The sequence below is a fragment of the Podarcis tiliguerta genome, assembly GCF_965153285.1.
Source record: "Podarcis tiliguerta genome assembly, chromosome: 14".
NCBI classification, from domain to species: Eukaryota; Metazoa; Chordata; class Lepidosauria; order Squamata; family Lacertidae; genus Podarcis; species Podarcis tiliguerta.
This window is the reverse complement of record NC_139547.1, coordinates 16,376,387-16,395,752: the sequence shown is the minus strand read 5'-3', so window position 1 is coordinate 16,395,752 and position 19,366 is coordinate 16,376,387. Positions and strand designations below refer to the sequence as shown.

The following is a 19,366-nucleotide window of genomic DNA, read 5'->3' as shown; positions in this document are numbered from 1 at the left end:
TCAACCTTCCCTTTTATTTGCGGGAAATTCCCTTATTTCAGCGCCGTTTCCCGCCGCTATCCCGGATTGTTAAATATCCCGTAGACTGTCTGCGGGATATCTAACAGTTCACAGCTAAGCTATCCCTTATTTTCGAGGCTGCTGATCCGTTATTTTCAAATCTGAAAGTTGATAGCCATGGTTCTTCTGGTGGCAGACGACAGAACCACGGGACCGGTGCAAAACACTCAAACAAAGGTTTTATTACAGCTATACAAAAACAACAAACACAAAGCTTGGGGTGTCTCCTCTCTCTGCAGGCAAATTCAAACCGCAATATCTCCTCCTTTTGTCGTCATCACCAGCTGTACCTAATCACCCTAGAAAAGGACACTCAGAACTCACAGAAACGCTTCTTAAAGTCAAAATCAGCTTTTCTGTTTCTTTGCAGAATGAGTCCCAACATATTTACCCCACGCCCTTCCTGCAATGCGCGGCAGCGCATATATATCCTTGGCCCAATTCTTTTTCCTCTGCTTAACGCCAGGCGAGGGAGTGGGGTTCGGCCGCCGCTTGCAAGACTGCGCGGCGGGGTGGTCCCTGCAGCTCCGATGGCTTCGCCGGACAGCGGCCTGGGCGGCGACAGCTTCTCTTCCCCGCTCCTGCCCGGCCCGCGGAGCAGCCTGCCGCAGGAGCTGCGCCAGCTGAATGACCGCCTAGCCGCCCTCATCCTGCGCACCCGCGGCTTGCAAGCAACCAGGACGGCGCTGCAGCTCCGCCTGTCCGAATCCGAGGACAGTCGCCGCGAGTTGGGCGTCTTACGGAGGGCCTACGAGAGGGAGCTGGCCGCCGTGCGCGAGGAGCTCCACGGGCAAGTCCGGCAGCGCGCCGGTCTGCAGGTCGAGCTGGAGACCCTGCTGGAAGAGCACAGGCGGCTGCTCGCCAGGTGAGTGTCCCTAGAGGGCGCGCCATCCTTCTTCCCGGATCTCGCTCTCTTTTCTTCTAAAAGCAATGGCTCTTCTTAGTCCATAGATTTCCAGTTTTCTGAAGTTAAAGAGGTTCATGGGTGGAGTCGGTGAGGGGGCAGTCGCCCCCCTCCTAAATCAGGTAATTAAATAAAAAAACTTAACTAAAAGTATAAATTGTAATAGTAATAATAAATAATTTATTATTTATGCCCCGCCCATCTGGCTGGGTTTCACCAGCCACACTGGGCAGATAATAATAATAATAATAATAATAATAATAATAATACCTTTATTGTCAATGTACAACCTGTGTACAATAAAATTAACTGAGCCCCCCTCCCTTGTGGGGTGCCACAAACACTCAATCTCATTGCACTCTGTGTGCTTGTCGCACAACACACCAACCCTGAAAGTCAGTTGCACTATATTACAGTGGTACCTCGGGTTAAGAACTTAATTCGTTCTGGAGGTCTGTTCTTAACCTGAAACTGGTCTTAACCTGAAGCACCACTTTAGCTAATGGGGCCTCCCACTTCCGCCACACCGCCGGAGCACGATTTCTGTTCTTATCCTGGAGCAAAGTTCTTAACTCAAGGTACTATTTCTGGGTTAGCAGAGTCTGTAACTTGAAGCATCTGTAACCCGAAGTACCACTGTATTTTCCGTTCAGCAGCCTAACAGCCCATGGATAGAATATTAAAAACACCAAACATTAAAAGCATCCCTAAACAGGGCTGTCTTCAGATGTCTTCTAAAAGTCAGAGAGTTTTTATTTCCTTGACATCAGATGGGAGGGCATTCCACATGGCGGGCGCCACTACCGAGAAGGCCTTCTGCCTGGTTCCCTGTAACTTCTCTTCTCGCAGGGAGGGAATTGCCAGAAGGCCCTCTGAGCTGGACCTCAATGTCCGGGCTGAGTGATGGGGTGGAGACGCTCCTTCTGAGCCAAGGCTGTTTAGGGCTTTAAAGGTCAGCGCCAACACTTTGAATTGTGCTCGGAAATGTACTGGAAGCCAATGTAGGTTTTTCCCGACCGGTGTTATGTGGTCTCGGAGGCCACTCCCAAAATCCAAAAGGTTTTGACAGATTGTTCTGAGCACTTAGGACTCAAAGGAAAGTAATTTAAAAGAACTGTTGTTGAGACATCTCATTCTGAATCTGCTAGACAGAGCCAGACAGAGGATAATGTCAGGTGGTGGCTACCTGCCCGCCCCCTAAAATAAATCCTCGCTATGCCCACGGATTTGTGCTTTTATTGTGTGGTCTCATTTTCTTGCTCTGAACTACTATAGGACGAAGGCTGGGACATATAGATCCATAGAATGGTAGAGTTGGAAAGGGGTCCCAGGGTCATCTAGTCCAGCCCCCTGCAAAGCAGGAATCTTGACTAGATCAGGTGGCTATCCATCTTTCACTCTCCCTCCTAGCGATAGAGCTTGTGATGCCCAAATTTGATTCAAAAGCCATACCTGTTGAGATGCAAAGCCTCCTGTTTACCCTTGCAACCTGATTGTTCTCAGGAATTCTAAAAATGAGAATGATTTAAGCCTGGCAGTCGCTCGTGTGAAGGACCTTGAGGCTCAGCTCCACTGCAAAGAGGCCGAATTGACGACATCCTTGAGTAGACAGCAAAGCCTGCAGAACCATCTTCAAGAGTCAGAGCATGAAATCGGCTCTGTAAGGGTTTGTTCTGTAAAATCTAAACTGTCCTGCAGAAATGACGAAGGTTGTTAATAGATATTCAGGTCACAAGTAAAAAGTTCTGTTATTTTGGGGTGTATTTTGAGAGGTGAGAAGTTCCAGGGGCAGCAGGGCTTACCTGGATTTGGAAGGTCACTGGGGGCTTAGGGAGCCTTGTGATATTTAAGGGCTCCTTGTGCTGTCTGGCCATTGCAGTCGCACTCACCTGATGTCTCCTCCACAACTGATAGGAGCTTGGTGAACAATAGTATGTTATATGCCTAAGAACAATGACATTGCACAATATAAAACCTGCAGGTAATAAGAGTAACATAACCCCAATTGCAGGGACGTGGGTGGCGCTGTGGGTAAAAGCCTCAGTGCCTAGGGCTTGCCGATAGAAAGGTCGGCGGTTCGAATCCCCATGGCGGGGTGCGCTCCCGTTGTTCGGTCCCAGCGCCTGCCAACCTAGCAGTTCGAAAGCATTCCCGGGTGCAAGTAGATAAATAGGGACCGCTTACTAGCGGGAAGGGAAACGGCGTTTCCGTGTGCGGCTCTGGCTCGCCAGAGCAGCGATGTCACGCTGGCCACGTGACCCGGAAGTGTCTTCGGACAGCGCTGGCCCCCGGCCTCTTAAGTGAGATGGGCGCACAACCCTAGAGTCGGACACGACTGGCCCGTATGGGCAGGGGTACCTTTACCTTTACTTTAATCTAAATGAACACGAGGAAAAGGGAAGGGAGTATGAGAAGATCGATTTTGAATTCTGTTAAAACATGTTGGCTTCCCAAGGTTCTCCTTTTGGGCTTATTAAACACTGTAGCTGAACAGGAGTCTTGGAAGTATTTAAGGGTAGCACAAAGCATTTGCTAACTTTCTCCTTTCCTAGCTCAAGGTAATGGTGAATGATTCCAAAAGCCATCTTCAAAATGAGATGTTGAATAGAACGGATAGAGAAAACCAAATGGAAACCCTGAAGAAACAAGTAACATTTCTAAAGAACATCCATGAAGACGTACGTACTTCTGCAGTCTTAGACTTCCTGCAGTCTTAGACTTGCCGTTTAATTTAAAACACTAAAATGAAGGTCAACAACTTGGTGAAATAGTTTAATTTTTGCAACTCCATTAGGGGAGGGCCAAAAATGATGATAACCCTGCGTTACTGTGTTTTATTGTTCCTATTTTGCCCCTCTCCTAGCATGAATGGGATAAACAAACCAAAGAGCATTGGCTTCCTGTTGTTTCTGAACCAGGGTTCATGGTTTGTTGCTCTCTAATAAGCAATGATCAGTAACTCTAGAGAAATAAGCCACAAACCCGGGTTTGGATGACATGCTAAGACAAACCATGGCTTAGGTGGCAGCAGTTTATCAGGACCAGAGGAGAAACAAAGTGGGCACAATCTTGTCTCTGGGAGCCCAGGGTTCTGTTAAGCCATGGTCTGCATTACATGCAAACTGAAGTAGTGTGTTGTATTCCATTCATTTGTGCCCCATGGGAGACAGTTGCATTTGCAGAAGAAAAGAGAAATACAAGGAGCAAACAATGGAGGCTCCAATGTTGATTGCATCTAAAGTTACTGTGTGCCTCTTTTAATTGCTCTTAATGCGCCATGGAGGGACGCGGGTGGCACTATGGGTTAAACCACTGAGCCTAGGGCTTGCCGATCAAAAGGTTGGCGGTTCGAATCCCTGCGACGGGGTGAGCTCCCGTTGCTTGGTCCCAGCTCCTGCCAACCTAGCAGTTCAAAAGCACATCAAAGTGCAAGTAGATAAATAGGTACCGCTCTGGCGGGAAGGTAAACGGCGTTTCCGTGCGCTGCTCTGGTTCGCCAGAAGTGGCTTAGTCATGCTGGCCACATGACCCGGAAGCTGTACGCCGGCTCCCTCGGCCACTAAAGCGAGATGAGCTATGCAACCCCAGAGTCGGTCATGACTGGACCTAATGGTCAGGGACCCCTTTACCTTTACTAATGCGCCATGGATGATCAATTTCAGGTCACAGTTTAACCGTAAATAAATATTGCATGTTCTTTATTCCAGGGCAGTACAGTACTGGTATTCTAATTTGCTTGTCTGCTCAGCTGAAACATACCTTTGTTTTTAATGCGGAGCCTCTTAAATCCTTCCTCCCGGCTGTATTTCCCTTCTCTTCCTAGGAGCTAAAGAACAAGAAGCAGATCTACGAGAGCAGGATTCGAGAAATAGAGTCTCACCATCACCAGGAATTGGAGAGTAAGCTGTTGAATGCTTTCAGAGAGTTCAGACAGAAACACGAACAACAGATTTGCGCCTATAAAGATCAGGTGCAGCAAAACTTCAGTGCCAAAGTGAGTGGCTTGTCTGTCTATACTGCTGATTGGAATGGGATGTCTTGCTGTCCCATCGTTCTTAGTAGAGACCTGATCTCTTCTTGTTTCCTATGGGCAGGTCCCGAATAGGAGTGGCACAATTAGAGGCTGGGTTTTCTCTTGCTACCTTATGCTGACAGGATGTCTTCCAAATGGTGGAAGGGGAACGCAAAGGAAAATCACTAAGAGCTGATGGGACAAAGGCATGTTGGCTCCTCTCAGTGAATTCAGTGGGAATTAATTTGGACTGGATGTGCATAGCTTGCTTCATTAATTACTGTATTTTTTGCTCTATAAGATGCACCACACCGTAAGACGCACCTAGTTTTTGGAGGAGGAAAACAAGAAAAAAAAATATTCTGAATCTCAGAAGCCAGAACGGCAAGAGGGATCGCAGCGAAAGCAGAGAACCCTCTTGCTGTTCTGGCTTCTGGGACAGCTGCACAGCCTGCATTCGCTCCATAAGACGCACACACATTTCCCCTTACTTTTTAGGAGGGGAAAAGTGAGTCGTATAGAGCAAAAAATACGGTATATGCTAAGATACCTTTCCCCAGCCTGTTTCTAAGGGGATGCTGTATTTTGGTGAAACCCTGTTTGCCTCAGTTTCCCCAGCTCAGCATGTTACAGTCCCATTGTGTCCTCCTCTTGACCCCCTTGGATAATTCTCCTGCACACACCAGTCGCAGCCGATGCATTTATTTTTAATACTAATTTATGTATTGCCTAACCTTCGCCTTAAGGTGAACACCTGGAACTATATTGTAGAACATGCTGCCTAAAATGTGTTGGGGAAGGGGGGGGGCGTTATTGAGTTGCTTTTGTTTTTATTACGTATTTTGTGTTTTTATGTTGTGATTTTATGTTGTAACTGCCCTGAGACCTGCAGGAACAGGGCAGTATGAAATTTAATAAATAATAATAAAAGTCATCTGAATTGGAAGGAATAAGACCTAGAATTGTATAATAATAATAATAATAACAACAACAACAACAACAATACAATACAATACAATACAATACAATACAGTAGGTAAAGGGACCTCTGACCATTAGGTCCAGTCATGGCTGACTCTGGGGTTGCGGCGCTCATTTAGCTTTATTGGCCGAGGGAGCTGGCGTACAGCTTGTGGGTCATGTGGCCAGCATGACTAAGCTGCTTTTGGCAAACCAGAGCAGCACACGGAAACGCCGTTTACCTTCCCACCAGAGCAGTACCTATTTATCTACTTGCACTTTGACGTGCTTTTGAACTGCTAGGTTGGCAGGAGCAGGGACCGAGCAACGGGAGCTCACCCCTTCGTGGGGATTCGAACTGCCGACCTTCTGATGAGCAAGCCCTAGGCTCAGTGGTTTAACTCACAGCGCCACCCATGTCCCAATATATATAGTAGATCCCATTATTCCTCCCGAAGGAGCACAGGGTGGCAAACCTGTGTTAAATTGAACTGTTATTCATGTGTGTGCGCACAGAAACACGTTCAAATTAAAATGTGCAGTCCTGGTTAGCTTTTTCTTTTTTAACCCAATACTATCTTCACAGATGGAAAATATTAAGCGTTCTGCGGCAAGGAGTAGTGATATTGCCAACGCTGCTGAGGAGGAGCTCAGAGAGGCAAAACTGAGAGTTGATTCTCTGATGTCACAGGTAAAAGAGGTGCTGGAAACCAGGTAAAATGATGCCTACCTGGAGAGGGAAGCGGCTCTGAAAAGGTCTTTGGGAAATAGAGGTCTCTGCTGGTATGGCTGTGTTCTGCTGTGCCTAACAGCAAAACCTTTCTGTGAAATCTAAGGTTGCTACGTTGGAAGCCAGGAATGGAGATTTGGAAGCCAGAATTAGCGCGTTGGAGAACACCATTCTCCACGAACAAGGCTCATCGAAGAGATGCCTAGCTGAGAAGGACAGGGAGATGGACAGAATGCAGCAACATATGCAGGCGCAGCTAGAGGAGCATGTGAAACTGTTGGATATGAAGCTGGGTCTGGATCTGGAGATCGGTGCATACCGGGCAATGCTAGAAGGAGAGGAAGAACGGTGAGCTTGGTGACAGAATTCTGTTCTTGAAAGGAGGCTTGCTTTTTTTCAATAGAACAGGAGCTGAACATCTTACCAGTATTGGCTTTCATGGGCAAAGGGCTCTTTAACTCCCTCCTGCCCAGTGTGAACAGCAAGAGGAGCTTTTCTGCACCTTTTACTGTACGTTTCAGCCACACTTTAATACCCTCTAATGTGCCAGTTCCCAAAAACACAAGCAAGCTGGAATGAGCAGCTGATGTCCGTAGTAAGTGGAGGGGCTATTCAAAAGGGAGCTGGTCTTTGCATTGGGGAGGAGGGGGTTAAAAGAGCCCTTTGCCCATGTCAACTCACATGGTTGAAGCAACTGTGGTGCTGTCTCGGAGTCGAGAGTGGATTTCATGCTCTTTTCACTATCCCTCTTGTTGTTCTGGCTTCTGGGATAGCCATGCCAAGGCTCTTCAGGGCAGGGGGAGCGTTCCTCCTGTTGCCCTGAAGAGGCTTCGCGCAGCTATCGCTGAAGCCAGGAGAGCAAGAGGGATCGGTGCGCACCGATCCCTCTTGCTCTCCTGGCTTCAGCGATAGCTGCGCAGCCTGCATTCATTCCATAAGACGCACACACATTTCCCCTTACTTTTTTGGAGGGGAAAAGTGTGTCTTATAGAGTGAAAAATATGGTATATATTATCTCCAGTATCGGAGGCCATGTCCCTCTAAAAACCAGTGGCTGGGGAACACCAGCGCGAAGGGCCTATTGCGATCAGTTCCCGCTTGCGAGCTTCCCACAGGCACCTCGATTGCCACCGTGGGGAGTTTGGTTCAGGAGCCAAGTTAGACCAGAAAGACCTTTCTTGACTATCATGCTTTGTCGCGGGCTTTAAAACAAGATGTTCAGCGAAGATTCAAATAATGGATTTGATCGTTAGCCACCTTGCAGAGCTTTGCCTCTGCTTCCTAGCAAAGTAAATGATTTTCTTCCTGAGCTGCCTTGCAGGAACGTTGGGCTGTGAAAATGCCACTCAGAGCTCCCTGGCAGAAGGGCAAGATACAAAAGCAACTCACCAAGTCCTCTGTATTGGTCCTCCTTACTTGCCCTTCTGATCCGGCAGCAGCCTGTTATGTGAGACCGGAGAAAATGCACAATGTGATGATCTCACAGCACAGGGGAGTATCACTAACCTTACAGGGGAGATGCCACTTTGCAGGCAGGGCAGCCTTATGCCAAAGGTTATGTGTAAGCGTCATCCGTAGCGACCTCCCCACTATCTCTTGGACAACACAGATTTGACTTCATGACGCATGGTGGTGGTGTTGCTGTTTAGTCGTTAAGTCATGTCCGACTCTTCGTGACCCCATGGACCAGAGCATGCCAGGCCCTCCTGTCTTCCATTGCCTCCCACAGTTTGGTCAAACTCATGCTGGTAGCTTCGAGAACACTGTCCAACCATCTCATCCTCTGTTGTCCCCTTCTCCTTGTGCCCTCCATCTTTCCCAACATCAGGGTCTTTTCCAGGGAGTCTTCTCTTGTCATAAGGTGGCCAAAGTATTGGAGCCTCAGCTTCATGATCTGTCCTTCCAGTGAGCGCTCCGGGCTGATTTCCTTCAGAATGGATAGGTTTGATCTTCTTGCAGTCCATGGGACTCTCAAGAGTCTCCTCCAGCACCATAATTCAAAAGCATCAATTCTTTGATGATTAGCCTTCTTTATGGTCCAGCTCTCACATCCATACATCACTAGACACCACAGGAATGGCCCAATGTCAAGAGCAAAGAGATTGAGAGAGGGTGTTCTGCCATCAGCGGCTGTCTAATTTGAAAGGTGACTTTGTTTTGCAGGTTAAGAGTGCCCAGGCCTGGCTCGGAAAGTGTTGGAAGACTGGCAAGCACCAGTCTGGGCAGCCCCGTCCTCCCACGAAGGAGGAGGAGGAAGCGGGCACTTTCAGAACGCCAAGTCCATAGCGTTTGCTTCAAGACGGTCCAGCATGCATCATCTTCAGGAAGTATTTCCATAGAACATATTGACAAAGAAGGACAATTTGTCAAAATCAGAAACAGTTCTGATCAGGTATTTTTTACATGAATGCATGGTTAGTGTAGCTGGCAAATTTGTGTCCCCCCAAAACTGGGTGCCATTTCTTTACAAAGCAGTTCTGGGCTGACCCTCAGCTTGACCCTCCCCACCACCGATCTGCCTCTTCATTTCCCACCAGTAACTTCCTAGCCACTTTTATTTTCTCTCCCCTACCCCCACCGTTCACCTGGTTTTAGACTAGTACAGTGGTAACTCGGGTTACAGACGCTTCAGGTTACATACGCTTCAGGTTACAGACTCTGCTAACCCAGAAAGATTACCTCAGGTTAAGAACTTTGCTTCAGGATGAGAACAGAAATTGTGCTCCAGTGGCGCAACGGCTGCAGGAGGCCCCATTAGCTAAAGTGGTGCTTTAGGTTAAGAACAGTTTCAGGTTAAGAACGGACCTCCGGAACGAATTAAGTACTTAACCCGAGGTACCACTGTGCTTGATGTGAACATGGATCTGGAATCCCCCTGGGGGTGGGTGGAATAGAAGTTGCCCAGGAAATATTAATATTATTATTAATAATAATAATTAATAATAATTTATTTATACCCCGCCCTCCTCAGCCAAGACCAGGCTCAGGGCAGCTAACAACCAATAATAAAAACAAGTTGATTAAAATACAATTTAAAAGATTAAGATACAACATTAAAACATTAGGATACTATCTCTTCATAGGAGGAGAAAGGAAAAATAAAGAGGGGGAGGGAATCAAACTGATTCTAAGCCAAAGGCCAGGTGGAACAACTCTGTCTTACAGGCCCTGCGGGAAGAAATCAGATCCCTGATCTCATGAGACAGAGCATTCCAGCAAGCCGGAGCCAGTGTTGAGAAGGCCCTGGCTCTGGTTGAGGCTAATCTAACTTCCTTAGGGCCCGGGACCTCTAGGGTGTTGCTATATATGGACCCTTAAGGTCCTCCGAGGGGCATACCAGGAGAGGCGGTCCTGTAGGTATGAGGGTCCTAGGCCTATGATTAAACATCGTACTTGATGGTCCCATCCTACAAACAGCCTCTTCCTAACATTTCTTTGCAGTTTCCAAGGTTCCTGAGAGAAAAGGGGGGTGACGATAGATAAGCTTCCTCAGGACACTTTAATCCGCTTTAATTGCACAAACCTCAATATCCCAGTATACGCTTGAACTCCTCCCAGAAAATAATGAGACTGGAGGCTCTTAAAAGGCAAAAAGTTGCTCAAAACCAGCAGTCTGAAACTGTTAAGCACTGCTTTCCTTGTAGGAGCAGTCACTAAGTGGGTGGACCACAAGAAGGCAGCATGGAAACCAGTCTGAAATAATGTACGAGTTTCCTGCTCGTTGTACCCTTGGGGCTGGTCAAGTGCTTACAGTGAGTGAAAATCTTCTCTTCTTCCCCTCTGAACTTTAAAATGTCAGTGTTTTACTTTGCTTCCCCTTGTAAGAATATCGAACACACCACCTAATAAAGGCCCTGAAAACTGGCTTAAGTAACCTAGAGGGATAAAATACCTGCTTGTATACTCTACAGTGTTTTGGACTTGCTTAAAACAATATAGTACTGTGCCACTGGCATTATGTGCATGGCATTTTCCTGAAGAACAGGTATGGCAGATCTTTGGCCTATGGGGCTTATAAAGAGGGAGGGATTTGAAAGAAGCAAGGGAGAACTTCTCATGGAGAATTTCTGGGACTGGAGGCAGTTGAAAGATGGCCGACAAGGGACAACAGGTGAAGCTTTTCTAAGTCATATGGTGAGAAGAAGGCTCGGCAAAACTGTTTTAAATTCCTTCTGCCAGCCTTAAGTTCTGGGAGCCAATATTGGATGATCCACCTTCCAGAACCAAATTCCGGGGGGGGGGGGGGGAATCCACCTGGAATTATAGGCATTAAATGTTTGTGTTGATAGTTTGGTTATATATACATTCAATGCCTGCTGATCCATTAGAGATGGACATTGAAAACCACAAAACCCAGTTGTTTTAATTTCTGTGGTCTGATCCAGTTCTGGTGGATGCAAATAGTGGCTCCAGTTGGAGATACCTATCCATATCTTCATCATAATTCCAACAGCGAGTTCATTGGGACCAGATGTATATAAGTTTCAATTACTATCCTTTCCCTTTGGGGGAACAATGATGGTGTTTACACTTGCTTCCACAAAGGTAAAATTGAATTCCTGTTGTAACAATCTTCCCCATTCCACTTCATCAACATAGGTAAAGTAACAAGTAAAATACACATTTTCTTAAATAACTACAAATTAAGATTATGTCTATACTATACTAGCGTGGATCTGTGGTTTGGTTCCATATCAATGCATGGCCAAGTTTGAACATAGTTGCTAAAATAAATAACTATAAATACAAAATAAATATCACACACAGGAACTAAAAAGGATATAGAACTTTTCTTGCAGAAATACAAATTATTCAATGTGCTAATACGAATGGAAGTTAAAAATATTGTGGCTGTTGTGTAAGGAATTATCATGAAGATTGAAATGTAATTGGATTAAATAAGATTTTGGAAGCAAAATTAAATGAATTTATCTGACCTTGAAATCTAGCACGCGGGAGGCCACCTAAAAAGTATAAATGGCATATCAATTGGTTTATTTTTGAATGTTAATTGTAATTTGGTAATAGAATGTGACTTATATTAGATATATGTAATTGAAAATTAATAAAATTTACCAAAAAAAAAGAGAGAAGAAGTTTGAACATAGTTGCTGATCCAGTCATGTTGCTGTAATCAATATTGTCAGAACGCCATTATATCTGCCTGGCATTTGACGCCACAGATTTCTCCCCTATGGGGCTATCTGTTTAGCCCATTTTAGTGTTGGCTAAGTTTTAAAAATCTTTTTTCGATGTTTTAACTGTGTACTGACAAATGTTCCTTTTGCTGACTGACGGTCAAATAAAAAGGTTGATGTTGATTTTTCCCCACAATTGCCTTTTGTTACAGGCTGATGCTTCCAGTGATATCACTTGCACAGTCCAATTTGTATAGAACTTACAAGAATCTCATCCTACGGTTGATGTTGCAATGAATCTGACTGGTGGGTGGGGAAGCATTGGACAATTTCCTGTGCAAAGGTGCTCTTTAAGCATTCAAATATGAAGATCATCTTCTTTTTTCCTTTGAAGATCTGGGGTGTGACAGAAAGTTCAAGCCCAGCTCCTGGTATGCTTATCTGGAAATCCCCCAAGTCAATGAGAGGTGGAGACAGCTTTAGGATTGTACTTTTTGACTCTGCTGGAAACGTAAGTACCATACTAACATGTCCTTGCTACAATTTGATACTGTTCTTGAGTTTTAAATAATCCCACAAGTTAGTAGCCTAGGATTTCCCACCCACCCACCTACTGTTGTCTGGCAGAGGAAATACACAACTCGGTTCCTCCAGCGGCACCGTCCTGCATTTCTGTCCTGGGTGCAGAGGAAGAATGAAACACCAGCCTAGAATCCCATGTACTCGTCTGCCTGCAATTCCTTGTTGCCTACGGCTATTTAACTGCTTAAATATATCTCTGGTTTTGCACCATTTGCCATGTTTGATGGAGAAGGGCTTCTACCTTCTGCATCAAGCAAATGCCTTTTTGTTCTCTTTTTTACAATCTGTGTGTTTATTTGTACATAGCCCTTCGCCAAATGGTCCCAGAGCAGATTGCAAGAAGTGTACACTTGACAAAATTAAAATTTACATTGAAAATTTATACAGTAGAAGCACAAAACAGCAGTGTGCAGCGTTTAGTATTTCTTGTTCTTCAGACAAGTGGCAGAAACAGAATATTAATGTGTTTCTCTGACATTTTATGGTTATTTTCCATAGCTTGGTAAGTTTTCCGTTTCCTTTTTAATAATTCTTTAATTTGGTCTTCATACAGATGCTTGCTGGTGTTTTATTCTTGTGTCCAGAGAATGATAGTTATTGTGCGCCTAATGAATTCTGTAAACAAATTACCTTGCAGCAAATGGCAGAAGGAAAGCTCACTTACGTAGATAGAGGAGAAGGTGATGGAGAAATGGAGGCGGCTGCTGGGGAAGAAGGAATGGAGCGTCATACGCAGGCAGGTTTCCTACGTGAACTCCAAAACTGAGAAATGCCAAATACTTGTATTCGTATGCGGCTGAGTTGAGCTGTTGCTGCTGCTTTTTAAAATAGTCAATTGATGCAAAGCACAGTAATGGTTAACTGCACAGTGAACTTGTTTCTCCTGACATGCCACATAGATGCTGTTTTTTGAGATGGCAATCTTGTAAACGTTTACAGATAACTGAAGAACCAGGGTTGTTGCTTTGGCTCCAGCCTAGCTGTAACATTGACCTAGCTTAGCGAGAGAAGCGCTTAGCATTCTCAAAAGAGTTTTCTGGGCCTGAATGCGCAGCAGAAGTGCTGTTTTTAGGTCTAATCTCACGGCACATCTTATCAAGCAAATTGGACCTAGCTTCATGTTCATCTCTTTCCCTCCTCCTTGCCCGCCCTCTCTCCAGCGAAATGAAAGTCGGACCTGCCTCATAATATAGCCGAGAGAAGATGGTGAGCGTCTGTGGAAGCTTCCTCCAACCAAAATGGTGCTCTACGTATATGAAAGTGACAACCTGCAGAAAGAGACTCTGTTCAGCGTAGAGCCTTACTTGAACTGAAGACTCCCTAAATGGGACAGGGCAATGGTGGAGGAACCCAGATTGGAGGAACCACCAAACCCAAAGTCCTTGTCCTGGCAGGGTGGAAGTTTTTGGAAGGGGCATCCCCCTCCCTTTAGTTTTGTTCCAGTTGAGGCCAGTTAGAAGAGAAATCTTCTAAGTATAGCAGTGCCAGGGCTGGTGTACTTCTTCTCCTCCCCCAATTCCAGAGCTATAGGGAGGGGGACGGGATACACTGACGTACCTTGTAGTGCCTCCATGTTTCCTTCTCCACTGTCTGAGCTCTGACAGAGGGTCAGCTGCAAAGAGGTACCCTCTGTGAGTAGCCCTCCTGCTCCTTCCCAGGGACCCAAGGATTATTTATCTATACCATCTTGCTCATCACAATGAGTGAAAAAACACAGTTTCAGTTTATTTCTTTACAAATTATTAACAGCCAAATTATTAACTGCATTGTAATCAGAGTGATTTCTTCCCAACTCTGTAGTGTCAACTCCCTGGGGACGAAGAGTTTGCAGACTTGTTGAAGTCAACTGTAAGATGAAGAGCAGTCTTAAATATGTTTAGATTTGCTTTGTTTGGGATGGGAGTCTCCATGCACACAGATATTGGAATCAAATATTAACATATGTAATACCTTAAATTGTGGACAATAAATTTGATTTAGGCTGTGTAAGGACATCTTATGTAAATGAACAGGGGTCCTACCTACACCCACACGCACCAGCATATCTACCCTGTGTACCCGCCTCCCCCTCCACCAACCGCTTCTCTCAATTAACTAAATCCACTGTCTTCCCTTTAGAGTTATTTCTCAGTGGTTCATTTGGGCCACCTGCCTCAGTCTCTCATCTCTCTTCCCTCCAACACTGCAGCAATGGCGCAACAGTTCTCAGAACATGACAACATCATCACCATCATTTGGCTGTTACCACACTGTGTTTGCTTGGCTGCAAACTGCTGTATGACGACAGCCTTACCTTTTTATTATATGCAAGATATAAACACACAGAATAACTCTTCTCTGACCTGCTTTTTGCTTGTTTTCTTATAAATATAGCAAAAGGGGGGAAAAGAAAAGGTCACAGCTGGTGCACCATTGAGGTCAACTGGGATTCCCTTTCAGCAATAATGCCAAATCAAGGGGAATAGCTATAGCCCAGCAGATTGTTAGACCCCATCCCTAACCATGGGGTGGGGGTTGGAATGAAGAGAAGGGGAAGCAAAAGCTCAAGTAACATAGTGGAAACCAGTACAGTATTCTAAGAGGTAAATCTGTATATACACCTAACCGCCCCTGCAAAGTGACTGAGCATAATAATAATAATAATAATAATTTATTTATACCCCGCCCATCTGGCTCCCAACAAAATATAAAAAATACAATAAAACAGCAAACATTAAAAACTTCCCTAAACAGGGCTGCCTTCAGATGTCTTCTAAAAGTCAGATAGTTGTTTACTTTCTTGACATCTGATGGGAGGGCATTCCACAGGGCGGGCGCCACTACCAAGAAGGCCCTCTGTCTGGTTCCCTGTAACCTCACTTCTCGCAATGAGGGAACCGCCAGAAGGCCCTCGGCACTGGATCTCAGTGTTCGGGCTGAACGATGGGGGTGGAGACACTCCTTCAGGTATACAGGACTGAGGCCATACAGGGCTTTAAAGGTCAGCACCAACACTTTGAATTGTGCTTGGAAACATACTGGGAGCTAATGCATATCTCTCAGGACCAGTGTTATGTGGTCCCAGCGGCCGCTCCCAGTCACCAGTCCAGCTGCCGCATTCTGGATTAATTGCAGTTTCCGAGTCACCTTCAAAGGTAGCCCCACATAGAGCGCATTGCAGTAGTCCAAGTGGGGGATAACTAGAGCATGCACCACTCTGGCAAGACAGTCTGCAGGCAGGTAGGGTCTCAGCCTGCATACCAGGTGGAGCTGGTAGACAGCTGCCTTGGACACAGAATTAACCTGCGCCTCCATGGACAGCTGTGAGTCCAAAATGACTCCCAGGCTGCGCACCTGGTCCTTCAGGGGCACAGTTACCCCATTCAGGATCAGGGAACCCTCCACACCAGCCTGCCCCCTGTTCCCCAAGAACAGTACTTATGTCTTGTCAGGATTCAACCTCAATCCGTTAGCAGATATTCAATATTGGGCTATACTACAAAAAGACTGAGGTTTGTAGGTATAAAAGCTATGAATTGAACTTGATATGCCCTGCAACACAAACTGAAATAGGAAATAGCACCAATCTCAACTAGTAGATGCCAATTATGATTATAATATACAACGAAACAGGAGCTGAGTTTACGTAACCACAAAAGCCACCTGTTCTCACTGTTTCTGCAATATATTTAATTTCAGTGTAAGTTCCCCTAAGAAGTTTCCTTATTAACTACAGTGAAATAGTGGGTATTATTCTTCCAGCACTTTTTCATAAATAAAGTGAGTTGAAGTAAAAACCCACATAAAATACCATATTTTTTCACTCTATAGGACACACTTTTTCCCCTCCAAAAATTAAGGGGAAATGTGTGTGTGTCCTATGGAGCGAATGCAGGCTCCTTGGCTTCAGCGATAGCAACGCGAAGCCTCCAAAGCGCAGAGGGAGCACTCCCTCCACGCTCTGGAGACTTTGTGTTGCTTTCGCTGAAGCCTGGAGAGCGAGAGGGGTCGGTACGCAACGACCCCTCTCGCTCTCCAGGCTTCAGGGATAGCTGCCTGAAGTCTTTGGAGTGCAGCGCGAGTTCCCGCTGTGCTCTGCAGGCTTCAGTTTCCTTTCACTGAAGCCAGGAGAGCAAGACTCTCCCGGCTTCAGCAGAAAGGGAGAGCTGCGCAGCGCCCCTTCAGCCAAGCGGGAGGAGAAATGGAAGGGGCTCCGTTTCTCCTGCCGCTTCGCTGAAGGGGCGCTGAGCAGAGAGGGGGAGATTTTCCCCCCCTTGTTCTCACCCTCTAAAACAAGGTGCATCCTATGGTCAGGTGCGTCCTATAGAGCGAAAAATACGGTATGTTTTAACTTTTTCCTAACAGCATCAGTACCCTCCTAGGAAACTGAAGTACAGTTACATGTGGATTATAGACCTCAGAAATTATTGGCAACTAGAACCAGAACGCCACAAGTTCCAAGACACAGTAAATGTGCATTTCCCACAACAGTGTTTATTACATTTGCTCAATGGAGAATCAATTTAGCTGTGACATTGACTTGGCTTTTTTGTCCGGGTACAGCGCACAACAGGTATTAGCTTTTCACAGTTAAGTTGAATGTAACAAAGGTAGCTCACGGAGAACTAGCTCTTACTCACAGCAGCTTCAAAAATTGTGCCCACGAGTAAATTCACTGCAGGTAAATGGAAGTTTCCGACATCATGCGAGGAGGTAAATGCACTTGGGAAGCAACAGTTGATCTATCAGTAAACGTACAGATCTTCAAGGCACAAAGCAAGGAATTAGGTCAGGGAAATCTGTGTGTGTTTATTTAACAAAAGGGGAGGATTTTTTTATACGAGATATATATATATATGTACAAACTACATGAATACAAAATAAATACTTTTTTTTTTTTTTTAAGACACATACAAAAAAGTCAGTAAGTTGGTCAAAAGAACAAGGCTTTCGTAGAATGCCACACAAATGAAAAGCCACTTTGGGGGAAAGACTTCTTTTCACTCACGAAAATGCATTTGTGACGTGAGGAGGGCAGGCTCACTGAGGCAACGGCACCACAACCTCCACGTAATTGATGGGGAAGAAGCCTGATTCGCCATTCAACATGCCTTCGAACCAGTTCTCATCGATCTGATTGGTCAGCGTGATGATGTCGCCTTCCTTAAATCCAAGCTCACCTTCGTTTTCTGGCTCAAAGTCATATAAAGCTTGGCAGCAAGGCTGGTCCATATGTGATGAAGAACCTGCCCAGAGTCACAAGAGAGAGCAATTTTTAACCTGACGTTCTGTAGGTTTTGCCCAAGATTATTCATGACCACTTAAAACAAAATTAAGCCATTGTTGTAGTATTATTATGCCGACTCAGCAGAAGGCTACTTCCTATGTTCATAGCAAGTCAATATAGGAAGCTGATTTATACCAAATCAGACCCATCAGTTCAATTAACTCAGTACTGTCTACTCCGACTGGCAGCTAGATTTCAGGCAGGAGTCTCTCCCAATACCTTAAGGATCATTCTCCCCATATGAACCGACCCAGACCCTCTGCATGTCATCTGAGGCCCTTCTCTATACCCTCCATCCCAGAGAGGTTCGGAGGGTGGCTACAAGAGAGCCAGTGTGGTGTAGTGGTTAAGAGCGATAGACTTGTAATCTGGTGAACCGGGTTCACATCTCCGCTCCTCCACATGCAGCTGCTGGGTGACCTTGGGCTAGTCACACTTCTCTGAAGTCTCTCAGCCTCACTGACCTCACAGAGTGTTTGTTGTGGGGAGGAAGGGAAAGGAGAATGTTAGCCGCTTTGAGACTCTTTCGGGTAGTGAGAAAGCGGGATATCAAATCCAAAAAAGAAAAAAGAAAAAGAGAATGTGTATTTTCTGGGACATGCTCTCCTCAGAGAGGCTTGCCTACCACCATCACTACACGTTGTCAGGTGCTGTTGCGGTTGCTCGAGAGTAACCAGGCAGGACTCCGACCTGTCATTTAAAGGTTTTGTTTTGGTGCAAACTATTTACAGTGAAGAGCATGATAAGTTCATGTCTGGCTCAATCGCTAGCAGAATCCGGGAGTAGTCTGTTTTTGTACCTCCCCCAACATAAAAGTTTCGTCACCCCCAGCCTTTTCCGCCCCTCCCTGCGCCACAGACTACTGCGCAGGATGGGCGATGGCAAGGGCGTCCTTCCCTCCTCTCCGGCTGGCTCAGGCGCGGTGTTAAGGCTCTTACTAGCATCCTCTGGTCCTTGCACCTCCTCTCCACTGGAGGTGGGGCTTTCCTTCTTGCCAGAAGAGGAACTGCTCCGCAAGATTTTCAGGGGCTCCCTGTAACGCAACTGCCCTTCTGTCTCTCGCCTCTGAGCCGATGGCAGTTCCCTGACACATGTCTTTAGGCACCAGGCAAAAACATTCCTTATTACGCAGGCCTATGGCTATTAATGGCCTGTGAATGTGTGGGAAGACTGTTGTGACTCTTTTATTATTAGGCTGTCTGTCAGTATGCTTTTTGTTATGTCTTTATCGATGTTCTCAAGGCTTTCATTCCAGCTGGAACTCAGTTCCGGCACCTCTCAGGTGGGCGCCGTTCCCATTACAGCCAAACCTCCGTTGTTGAACAGAATCGGTTCCGGAAGACCATTTGACTTTTGAAACGTTTGACAACCAAGGCGCGGCTTCTGACTGGTTGCAAGAGCTTCTTGCACTCAAGCGGAAGCCGTGTTGGACGTTCGGGTTCCGAAAAATGTTCCAAAACCAGAGCATTTACTTCCAGGTTTTTGGCGTTCGGGAGCCGAAACGTTCGAAAATGGAGCCGGTTGAGAACCGAGGTTTGACTATATAAGAGAACAAGGCATTCATGGCGAGTTCCGGCACCTCTTTTTCTAGAAAAATAGCACTAGGTATTCTGTACTGTGGTACCTCAGGTTACATATGCTTCAGGTTACATACGCTTCAGGTTACAGACTCCGCTAACCCAGAAATAGTGCTTCAGGTTAAGAACTTTGCTTC

At 45.8% G+C, this 19,366-nt stretch overlaps 2 protein-coding genes across 3 annotated transcripts in view; one reads left to right on the top strand and one right to left on the bottom strand.

Annotated features, from left to right (window-relative positions):
- Positions 1–211: 211 nt before the first annotated feature.
- Positions 212–13,530, top strand: LOC310663735 (lamin-A-like). Its single transcript, XM_083412025.1, has 10 exons — positions 212–925; positions 2,468–2,624; positions 3,517–3,642; positions 4,788–4,958; positions 6,523–6,627; positions 6,773–7,014; positions 8,830–9,058; positions 10,311–10,418; positions 12,199–12,315; positions 13,024–13,530. The coding sequence occupies exons 1-10, from the start codon at positions 432–434 to the stop codon at positions 13,150–13,152; spliced, it is 1,878 nt and encodes a 625-aa protein (XP_083268151.1). The 5' UTR covers positions 212–431; the 3' UTR covers positions 13,153–13,530.
- Positions 13,531–16,840: 3,310 nt separating this feature from the next.
- Positions 16,841–19,366, bottom strand: part of SH3GL3 (SH3 domain containing GRB2 like 3, endophilin A3) — a 41,849-nt gene continuing 39,323 nt past the window's right edge. For both annotated transcript variants that reach the window (XM_083412188.1, XM_083412187.1), the window contains one exon: positions 16,841–17,611. In XM_083412188.1, coding sequence (XP_083268314.1) covers positions 17,406–17,611 — 206 coding nt within the window. In that variant the 3' untranslated portion in view covers positions 16,841–17,405. The remainder of the gene's footprint in view (positions 17,612–19,366) is intronic.

Coding starts and splice junctions, on each gene's coding strand:
- LOC310663735 (XM_083412025.1), top strand. CDS start 432: ATGAGTCCCAACATATTTACCCCACGCCCTTCCTGCAATGCGCGGCAG. Junction 2,625..3,516: donor CAGAGCATGAAATCGGCTCT/GTAAGGGTTTGT, acceptor CTCCTTTCCTAG/CTCAAGGTAATGGTGAATGA. Junction 3,643..4,787: donor TAAAGAACATCCATGAAGAC/GTACGTACTTCT, acceptor TTCTCTTCCTAG/GAGCTAAAGAACAAGAAGCA.